We start from the raw sequence: 11,038 nt of genomic DNA, 5'->3' as shown, positions 1-11,038 counted from the left end.
AAATGGTCTTATATTGATCACATTTTAAAAATCGATAAATTGACTGACGAATATTTCTGGGAAAGGAATAGAAATTTATTTATTAAATACACAATCAATCAGGTATCGGTAGTTCATTGAAATATTTTAGGGCATCTGCCGCGGCAGACAGCACCAAATTATACACAGGATGAATGATCTCTACTGTGTTTAAACTTGGCGGTCCGATTATTAATCGACGCGGAGAATTTTGTGCGATTGACAAACCACTTAGCGCATAACAGGTGTGATATATGTCGCGATTTCTGAAATTAAATAAGATTAAATAACTTTTCCCAGGTATGTAAAAGAAATTATAATAGTTAAAAAAAAAAAAAAATATATACTTTCCAGGTTTATCCACAAGTCCACCAGAAGAATGCTGACAACAAATTAATATATACTCTTGTAAGGCCTCTTGATTAAATAACCAATAATTAGTATTGAATACTTTTCCTTCTTTTGATAAGATCGCATGAATCAATGGAAAAGCACCACCTTGCCAAAAGGAATAGCACCCATCTACTAATTTGTTAGTACGTCCTTGGAAACCTCCTTCCAAACGCATCTGACGATTTACTATCCATCTCTAAAGTTAATATTTCATATTTTCATAATATAATTATGTAGATACAAAAGCTCGTATCTATAATAAATAATAATAAATCAAATTAAATCGTACCAATAACGATGGCATATTACAAACGTTAGCTTTCCCAAGAAGTACAAGGGCTGCCAAGCCACAGTATGCATATCCACCATGTGCTTCCATACCTGGGCAACCTCCAAATCCACCTTCCCATGTTTGACATTTTGCAATCCATTCGTCTGTTCCTTTGAACAATACGGGAGTATATATATTTGTAAGTCTGGCTACGGAAACAGCACAATACACTCCTCTTATGTCAACCTCTCCGTCCACGTGCATACCAAAAGCACCGTCCTCTCCTCGCAAGGATAATAGGAAATTGTACAGGCCTTTTCTGGAATTACCGCATCCTTTATTTTGAGAAAGAAAGTATGTAATTGGTGATATAATATTAATAAGAAATTTACCATGTTAAAACATTAATAAATTTAAATGAACAAACTAAAATTATACTGACCTTGCAAATTAAAATACATACCTGTTTATTACCGCATATGATTCTGTAGTTCCTATAATGCATAAAGCATTAACAGCAGCATATGTTGGTGCTAGATGAGGATGCTGTCCTGGACCTCCACCAAAACCTCCTTTTTCAGATTGGCATTTGGCTAAGAAACCAGCAATCTTTGAATATTCTTCATTTTCTAAAGATTCTCCTAATATATGAAGTGAATGAAGTATCCAATAACATAACCATGGCCTGCTACAATCTAAACCCTTAACATAAAATAAATCTAAATGTACAAGTAACTTGATACACTTTTAACTTCAGATTATTATTGTAAGATATAAATGTTTATTTCTTTTCTTATATATATATATATATATATATACCTCATAAGGCTCGCTAAGATGAATCAATGATTTCTTTAATAGCGCCACATGTTTTTGTTTGGTTAAGATTGGATCTTTGTTTAATTCATAAATTTCAAGTACATTTTTTTCTGTACTGATCTAAGAACAGTATTATAAAATATTAGAAAATATAAGAAGACATAAGAGTATATAAATATCTTTTATATTTAGGTTATAGTATTAACCTGTTCAACTGTAGATGCAGTTTCAATACTCTCCTCATCTTGTTTTTGTTCTAATAATTCTGCATAACTTCTAACATGTATTCCTTCATCAACGTCATTAAACTCTGAATTCCACATAATCTATACAATATATATAATGCAATAATATGCGTTTATTATACAAGGTGTTATAGGTTAAAAATGATTTGTATTACTACAATTATTATCAGTTTTAGTTTAAAAATAGATATGATCAATTTTACTTCAAAGCATGAAATCAACGTAATATTAACATAATATTTTATGTATATTTAAATAGAATGTTAGAATAACATTTGAAGCATCCCATGTAACAATAATAACAATTATAATAATAATAATAATAATAATAATAATAATAATAAAAATAATAATAATAATAATAATAATAATAATAATAATATAATAACTTTGCTCACGTTAAAATTATTGTTTTCTTTAACACTATTTCAGTAACTATTTCATTTTATATGTTAAAATAATTTATTATTCATCTCAAGATTACAAAATGTTCAAAAATTCTTTGGAGATAAAACAGAATTACAAAGAACAAAGAAATTTTAGACACTCATTGAAATACCTCGCATCGAGTGAAATGAGATGTTTAGTCACTAGATGGCAGCATGTGAAGCAGTTTTACAAAATCCGTCATTTAAATCGTTAATGTCGATTTAGATAGAAATACGTTCTATTTTTTTTATTAATTATTTATATTTATGTAATTTTAATGAAACAAAAAAAATTTAATTTTGAAAGATTTTGTGATTTACAGCAAATTTACAACGTTTTAATAAAAATGTAATTCTTAAAAATAAAGTTAAAAATTTTTATTATTTATAACAAATTTACTAGAGAATTACAAAATAGTGAAATGAATGGGATTTCTGTAAAATGTCAAAAATGCAAATATATATCATTTACATATATCTTATTAAGTTATTCTACAATTATTTGAAATATTTGAACATTTTACATCGTCATTAAAATATCTTATAAAATTATTCCTATATTATATTTAATTATACTTATATTTTTATTCTAAGAATTCGATTTAATGAGATTGTAAAAAAAAGTGAAATTAAAAGTGCTCTTCAATGTATTGACGTATTACATGGATATTGTAGAACAGTATAAATTTATATTATTATTATAATAGTATTTGAATCAACAAAACATTAAGGCTATTCATAATCTTCGGTTTTATAATGATTTATATATATATATATATGTGTGTGTGTGTGTATACAATATATATTGTTACTTTACCCACAAGAATCCAATTGTTATTTGGACACATGACAGTGTTCCCCACTTATTTCGTGGTTCATATTTTGTCCATACCTGTTGCTGAAGTCAATTATGCTTTGAATAAAAGATAATAAACAGCCTTAATGAATAGATATGTTTTTAACAAGTGTTATATAAGTTTCACTGACTTATATAAATTCTTAGAATTCAGGTAATAGTACACAAATCTGTTTCTAATACATACCAAATAAGGCTAAATTATTGAATTCCAACTTTACATTCAATATACATTATGTGATATATTATGTCATCACATCAAACTTAATTATAAGTTCCAATATGTAATCTTTTAATGTATTATCAAATCTATTATTTTCTATATTTATTTATGTAATAATAATTATTTATGTAATACATATTTATATAAATAATTACAAAATTAATTACATCTATTTCATTTTTCAAAAATATTGATAGGAAAAATATTAAGAAAAAATTAATTTAAAGAATTGAACAATTTATATGATTGGTATAACTAAAAATAAATTTAATAATAAAAGAAATATAAAAATTTAATATAATCCTTAATATAATTTACTATTATTAGACAGGCATAATAAAATTACAAGCATATATAATAAAAATTGTCAATGAAATTTTAATTGCAATTATGGTGATGCTTTTGGTTTTAATTCATCATAACATGGCCTAAGAAATATAGAATTCTTTTTCGCAGGATTATAATATTCGTGACCCTGTAATGCAAATAAAAAATTATATTATATGAATGTAATATAATAAAATCTGACAAAAGAGATCATACCTTTGACCAATCATAAGAAACTGCATATGCAAATATTTGTCCATTATGATTAAAACAACAGCGAATAATTGGCTGTTCCATTATTTCCGATGATTTTAATTTTGTTCTAGCATCTTTATCCCAAAAACCAAAAGTACCATCTGCACCTACTGTAGCTACCGTACCATGAACAGGATGAAATGCTATATCATTTACCTAAAATGATAAAGGGAAAAGATAAAGTCTAATTTCAAAAATCTATTACCTATATTATTTCATTATACTAACTGCATAAATATCCTGGTAACCATTTGGAGATCCATTTATCCTATGACATTTGAATGTAAAATTGTCTTTACTACTTTGATTTAAATGATGTATAGCTACACGTCCTTCTGTACTTCCAATGGCAAAACCAGTAGGTATTTTCTTTTTATCTCTAAAAATTGCTACACATCGATATTGATATTTTAAACTTAATTCAACAGGTTTAAATTCACGTGGACTTCCTTCTAATTGGTATACTATTAATCCACGTCCTGCTGTTCCTATTACAGCCATTGGATAATCCTTCAAATAATTTTATTAATTAAGAATGATAGATATAGTTATATATATTGAATGATAATGTATATATATATACTGAATAATTATTTTCAAAAAATTTAAATACATACTACATCAGCACAATAACATTTTTCAGGTAAATTAAGTGTCATTGCTGGTTTTGGATTCCTTAAATCCCAGAACTAAATATATAAAATTAATAAATAAATAACAATATAAATTTAATATAAAGTAATATATGGTAAAATAATCTATAACCTTTAATGTTTTATCCCAAGAACCAGTCATCAGACAAGAATACGTAGTTCCTTTAATCCAATGACAAGTTCTAATAGGAGCATCATGAGCTGCTACAGGAATGCTTTGATTTGAAGCTAAATCCCAACATTTAGCAGTTTTATCGCATGAAGCCATAAAAACTTTTGTTCCATCCTAATTTAAAAAGAAAATGATAATTATTAATTATATTAGGAAAATAATCAGATTTATGTTAATATAATGTATCAACATGAGATAAACTTACATCGCTCCAACAAACATCAAGAATAGGTGCTGCCATAGATTGTATTGACTTAGGAACTGTCTTACCAGATTGTTCGACTTCCCAACATCGAACATTACAATCCCAAGAACCAGCAACAAGAAAATTCTGTTGTAATGAAGCAGGACTAAATTTTAAACTAGAAATAGAATCATCTGGTGGTGAGACAACCTCAAAATCTTGCATAGGATTTGATGATGTCGCTGTTCCTGATCGTATAGCTCCATTTGTATTAAACATTTTGTTTCGATGATAAAATGATCTGTACTAGAATATATAAAAAAAAAAAAAAAGAGATCTTTAATATTTAATATCCTATGATATATAAGAATAATTTCATTTTCTTTCACACAATGTTTATAACACAAATCATACTTGTTTAAATTATGAACTTTATATATGTATCGCGTATTATTAGAGAAAAAGAATTGAACATTGATAATGTCAAATCTTTTTCAAATTCATTAATTTTCCTTAACAAATTCACTCAAATATATCTAAACGTTTTCCTCACGTTTTCTTATTACAAATGATTGCAACATACATTTAATGAAAACATACTTGTTTTATTCTAAATTCTCATTGGTCGAATTTTCGTCTTTCACGGTAGGCGGATAGAATCACATGAAAACTTAATAACGCGAATTTTCTAACTAACGTTTCACTACCAACACTTAATTATTAAATATAATGGACAAACTATAAATTTCTTTAATTCTAGGGATCTTTTTTCGCTTTCTGGCGATAATCCCATACATTTTGTTACATAGTGGTCGTGTAAAATACAAATGTAATAAGTAATACATTTAATACGCGATACGCGATCTAACAATAGGTGTCCGTGGTTTGATATTGAATGGAGAGAGTGGGGGTAGCAGGCAGCCATATTGGCTACTGGTGCTACTACTGGACTTTTGAGAGAAAGTAAAAAAATAACCACACTTTTTTCATAATCTACATTAAGAAAAAATGTTGCGTTGCAGGATTTTTCATTGACCTTGTAAATTTTGTTTAGTCTGCGTGAATACAAAAGTGGTGTTAACCTGTGAATCTCTATAAGAGTACACCCCTTTTAAAAAAAAAATGGTACGTTTTTTTTTTTTTTTAAGCGTCAATTCATTATTAAATTGTTTTAAATTTTTTCACAATATCTTTATGATCTATCTTCTTTCGTAGAGTTTCTTTGGATTCGGTCAGTCTGCTGACATAGACATTACTTTGGATGGTGCAGAGACCAGAAAGACAGCAGATATCAAATCTGAGGATGGCAAAAAAGAACATCATTTGCTTTATTATGATGGGGAGGCAATATCTGGAAAGGTAGGAGTTTTCATTTGATAGTATTATCAGCATATATTATAGGATATTCAAGTTTTCAAGTATGTGTATAATTTAAGAATTACTTTGATGATATATGGATTAAGTGTCAAAGTATAATAATCAACCATCAGTATTGACAAAAGTTTGCTAATTTTATTATTATTATTTTTCATTATATTTATAATTTTATGTAAACTTTGTTGATATATATTAGATAATATATTATAGTATTGTTATAACCAAAAATATATTTTTAAGTTAATTTATATCTATCAATATAAATTAATAAATATAGGATATATAATATTCTTTTAAAAATTTCTCAGTATCATTCAACAGTCATTATCACATTATACAAGTAATTTAATTTTAGTTAATGTATTCTACTGTTACATACATAATAGGATTATTCTCTCATTGCTTATAGATTACCATTAGTTTGAGAAAAGCTGGTAAGCTAGAACATCAAGGTGTTAAAGTGGAATTCATTGGGCAGATTGAATTATACTATGACAGAGGTAATCATCATGAGTTTATTAATCTGGTAAAAGAGTTAACCAGGCCTGGTGAATTAACTCATAATACTGTATATACCTTTGAATTTGCAAATGTTGAGAAGCCTTATGAAAGTTATACTGGTTCTAATGTGCGGCTTAGATACTTTCTCAAAGTGACAATTGTTCGAAGACTTAGTGATATTGTTAAAGAACTCGAACTAGTTGTGCATACACTTAGTTCCTATCCTGATATGAACAATCCTATTAAAATGGAAGTCGGAATAGAAGACTGCCTGCATATTGAATTTGAATACAACAAAAGCAAGTAAGAAATTAATAATTTAATTATAACATGAAATTATATTATAATTTCTTATATTTTATGTATATGATATTTTATTGCTATAATTTTCTTCTAGATATCACTTAAAAGATGTTATTGTGGGTAAAATATACTTTCTATTGGTTAGAATTAAAATCAAGCATATGGAAATTGCCATTATAAAACGAGAAACAACTGGTTCTGGTATAGAATATTCTAGCAGCAATTTACTAAGATATTTTACAGGGTATTTCGATTTAATTAATATGGTAAAATATTTATATATATAATAAAGAACATATACATAATTGTAATACGATATGTTAGAATTACTTTACTTCACATTGATAATTTGAGTTTTTGATATCATTACAATAATATCAGCTGTTTCTTATTAGTAGATTTTTCTAGCCTTCATTATGTTCAAATATATTTAACCATATTAATAAATTGTCTTGCCCCGTATAGCGGATAGATCATTATTCATAATTTTATACAATTTATAAGCATGCCATAAATGGAAGAAAACAATTTTGTTTTTGTAAACAATTATTTATATATCATAGACTTTACTAAAGTTATAATTAGAATATATCTTTGCAGGGCCACATACATTTACAGAAAATGAAACGATAGCTAAATATGAAATTATGGATGGTGCTCCAGTACGTGGAGAATCTATACCTATTAGAGTATTTCTAGCGGGATATGATTTAGCTCCCACAATGCGTGATATTAACAAGAAATTCAGTGTTAGATATTTTCTCAACTTAGTTCTAATGGATGAGGAAGATCGCAGATATTTTAAACAGCAAGTAAGTTAACGTCACATTTGCACTTGTTTCTGTAATTTAATATGTCCTTATATCAATTATAAAAATTTCATTTGTTATTTTTTTTTTTTTTTTTTTCCTTGACAGGAAATCACTTTATGGCGTAAAGGTGAAAGAAGTAGAAAGTCTCAAACGGCATCTCCACATATGCCGTCGCATTTAGTGTCAGCTGAAACAGGATTTCCACAAGGTGCTGCACAAAATGGACCACCATCAGTGATAACAACCACTGATCAATTATCAACTAATGTTAAAAGTATAGAGGAAACTCCTGCTCCCATGGAAGGTATGACACGTGAGGAAGGAGATGGAGAAGGAGAGAAGGAAGCAAATCCAGAAAATAATTAAATTGTGGAAATAATTCAGTTATAACTGAAATTAATAAGTAGTGGACTATATGAAAAAAATCAAGTACATCTAAAACAGTGCAAATGGATAAATACTTTCCACAAGAATTTTTCCTTGCTCTGGAGTAGGGACAGTTTTAGTAAACGAAAATGACAAAGCTGCGAATAAAGTTGTAAATATTTTTAATACATATATATATAAATATATATATATACACACACATATATATATATACATATATATATAAAATTAAGAATGTGAATGAAGTAAGTGCAGACTATTGATTAAAAGTTGAAAACTATTGAAATATATAATATACTAGTCCTGTCTGTTTGGCAGGATCAACATAAAAGTTTTATTGGAAAAGAAAAAAGGATGATAGAGAAAAAGCCGAACAGTGAAAGATAAAACTGGGAAATAGAAATGTTAATAAATGGACAATATAATAATCAAATATTAAGTGGTCAACATTATTGAAGGGCATCTGAATATTACAGTGTTCTATTTTATACAAACCTTCTATATTATACAAATTGCATCCTTGATCTATATATTATTCCTTGAATCTGAATAATCATCATTGTATAAAAGGATTTTGTAAATCTGAGAACTATATTCACACTGGCACAAAATGGTACTCGATTCATTTGGCCTCTCATCAACATATTATGTACCTATACAGAGTATTTTGAAAATTAGTGCCTATAAATAGTCTCAGATTGTTGTAAATTTACTCAAAATAATTATTATATTTAAATTAAGACAAAGTTTTGTTTTTCTTTATTTTTTTTTTTTTTGTTTTTTCCTTTATTTTTATTTTTTTTTTTTTTTTTTTTCAATAACATTACTCTTCTAATAGCATAGTTAATTATAAAAATAAATATAAATACAAATAGTTACTAATTTATTTATGTAAAAACATTTTAAGTTTATATATAATTAATTTACAATGTTCATGACCTAAACTTAATTTTGCAATAGAATGTATTAATTTTCAAAAAGCTCTGTATGATACATCTGATATTAATTATAATTCAAATTGTTATAATTTCGTATAATATGCATTAATTTCTTATGATCTAAAAATTGAGATATAAAATTTAACTTAGTTACAGTAACCATTTTATTAACGGTCATTATAACAATTCAATTTTTAATTTTTGCATTTTAAACTTTAAAATCATGTTTCATCCTATAGCATACATGATCTTTTTACATAATTGTACAATATGATTTTATATGATTGTTTTAATTTTAATTTTGCCATAACTTAATATAATACTAATTACAAGCAGCATTTATTTGACCGCCTTGAATTATACCCATTTATTAAATTTTGGCATATTTGCGCAATTTTTGTATGTCTTCTTGTACGAGAAGAAAAATCAATTATAAGTATGAATAAAATAGATGGTTTTGCCTTGTGTGTTTTTGCACATATTTGAAATATCAAATAATGCAGTGGGAAAACTTTATTTTATAATTCAGTTTCCAAAATTAAAAGTGAGAAAAAAATAATTGATCTTATGTAAAAATTAATATTATTTGGTGAGTTTGGATTCTGAATCCATAATATAAAAGTTGCCACTGTTTTATAAGATGTTATGCACAGAACTATGTGTTTGTGCATATATAAATAATTTTTAATTGTAAAATTAGTAATCAAATATTTGTAATTAGTAAAAAATATGAAAGAGATGGAAAGAATTATTACAGCTGTATAATAAAAGTTGATCTACATTGTGTAATGAAATAACATACAACTCGTGGCATTATATTTTACTTTCTTCTGCTATTATAAATATTAGTTTTATGTAAGTTTTCATTAGCAAACATAAAAAAGACAAAAACTATTTACTTTTTGGTATTCACGCTTTTCAAAGATTTGATTATTTAGGTATATCCAACAGTGCTTATTTATATATTAAATATGTTATTTCTTTAAAATAAGTGTATAGTTAATAATAGCCCACGAGATTATTATTTGATTAAGTAAAATATCATCATATATGTTTCATTTATGTTATTGTAAATATGATCTAATTATAAAATAATATCCCAGTCTTTAAAATATAGTTATGTTTGATAGCAATGTATCTTTGCAAATGTAAGTAATATACCAAACTGTTGTTCATATTCTTCAGTTGCATCGTCTTTATTTTTTTAAGTTTTTTTTTTTTTTAATATAGTTACCTTCAAATTTATATTTTCTCATCGTATTATAATGCTACTTAATAGCATTAATGGACTCTTTTTGACAATTTATTTATTTTCATAATTATTATTTGGATTAAATGAACATCAATAAAAAAAAAGTATGTGAATCAAGCAAAATGAGTCTAATACAAACAAATAATATATAATGTTATGTCAAACTGCCTCTTTATAAATCTAATCATTTTATATGTTTTCAATATATCAATGTTATTCCTTATTGTGCAAAATTTAAATATGATATTAATTTTTTACCATTTTCTCAGATTGTTGAGTTCAAAGTCCTAAAATAAAAAAAAAAAAATATATTTTTTATATCTTATAAAAATAACATGAGAGACAGAAAGTAATTATTATTAACTTATTTGTACAATGAATAACTTAACATTTTTTTAAAACAACTTTTATAATAACTAAGATATATATTAGTTTATTTAAACATTGAATGTTTATTTAATTGTTAATTAAGTTCATTCCTATCTTCTATATAGAATTTCTATATCTCCTTTCATTTTCTAAACAAATCAACAATATAATATTTATATTCTTATGCAAATTGTTCCTATCATGCTTCTTGGTTTTCTATTATAATTGTAATTGTTAATATTTCTTTTGTATTAT

General features: G+C 25.9%; 3 protein-coding genes across 6 annotated transcripts; 1 reads left to right on the top strand and 2 right to left on the bottom strand.

Moving 5' to 3' along the window:
• Positions 1 to 53: 53 nt before the first annotated feature.
• LOC124425686 (protein farnesyltransferase subunit beta) lies at positions 54 to 2,331 on the bottom strand. Of its 3 annotated transcripts, none has more exons than XM_046966419.1 (7): positions 2,145 to 2,331; positions 1,708 to 1,827; positions 1,502 to 1,621; positions 1,146 to 1,384; positions 701 to 1,001; positions 366 to 607; positions 54 to 284 (listed from the first exon to the last, which is right to left on the bottom strand). In XM_046966419.1, the coding sequence occupies exons 2-7, from the start codon at positions 1,822 to 1,824 to the stop codon at positions 95 to 97; spliced, it is 1,209 nt and encodes a 402-aa protein (XP_046822375.1). In that variant the 5' UTR covers positions 1,825 to 1,827; positions 2,145 to 2,331; the 3' UTR covers positions 54 to 94. The 3 variants fall into 3 exon arrangements, with proteins under 3 accessions (XP_046822375.1, XP_046822560.1, XP_046822468.1); XM_046966604.1 differs by having other exon boundaries at positions 370 to 607; XM_046966512.1 differs by lacking the exon at positions 2,145 to 2,331 and having other exon boundaries at positions 1,708 to 1,920.
• Positions 2,332 to 3,524: 1,193 nt separating this feature from the next.
• Positions 3,525 to 5,590, bottom strand: LOC124426253 (protein Rae1). 2 transcript variants are annotated; one of them, XM_046967719.1, is made up of 7 exons: positions 5,445 to 5,590; positions 4,866 to 5,150; positions 4,601 to 4,774; positions 4,453 to 4,524; positions 4,064 to 4,345; positions 3,797 to 3,991; positions 3,525 to 3,728 (listed from the first exon to the last, which is right to left on the bottom strand). In XM_046967719.1, the coding sequence occupies exons 2-7, from the start codon at positions 5,121 to 5,123 to the stop codon at positions 3,642 to 3,644; spliced, it is 1,068 nt and encodes a 355-aa protein (XP_046823675.1). In that variant the 5' UTR covers positions 5,124 to 5,150; positions 5,445 to 5,590; the 3' UTR covers positions 3,525 to 3,641. The 2 variants fall into 2 exon arrangements, with proteins under 2 accessions (XP_046823675.1, XP_046823667.1); XM_046967711.1 differs by lacking the exon at positions 5,445 to 5,590 and adding an exon at positions 5,259 to 5,438.
• Positions 5,591 to 5,661: 71 nt separating this feature from the next.
• On the top strand, positions 5,662 to 9,966 carry LOC124426247 (vacuolar protein sorting-associated protein 26B-like). Its single transcript, XM_046967699.1, has 7 exons — positions 5,662 to 5,807; positions 5,899 to 5,969; positions 6,060 to 6,203; positions 6,631 to 7,025; positions 7,120 to 7,226; positions 7,626 to 7,837; positions 7,943 to 9,966. Exons 2-7 carry the CDS (start codon positions 5,967 to 5,969, stop codon positions 8,201 to 8,203), a joined length of 1,122 nt encoding a protein of 373 aa, XP_046823655.1. The 5' UTR covers positions 5,662 to 5,807; positions 5,899 to 5,966; the 3' UTR covers positions 8,204 to 9,966.
• The last annotated feature ends 1,072 nt before the right edge of the window (positions 9,967 to 11,038 follow it).

The sequence above is a fragment of the Vespa crabro genome, chromosome 1, assembly GCF_910589235.1.
Source record: "Vespa crabro chromosome 1, iyVesCrab1.2, whole genome shotgun sequence".
NCBI lineage: Eukaryota > Metazoa > Arthropoda > Insecta > Hymenoptera > Vespidae > Vespa > Vespa crabro.
This window is presented reverse-complemented; position numbering and strand designations above follow the sequence as displayed.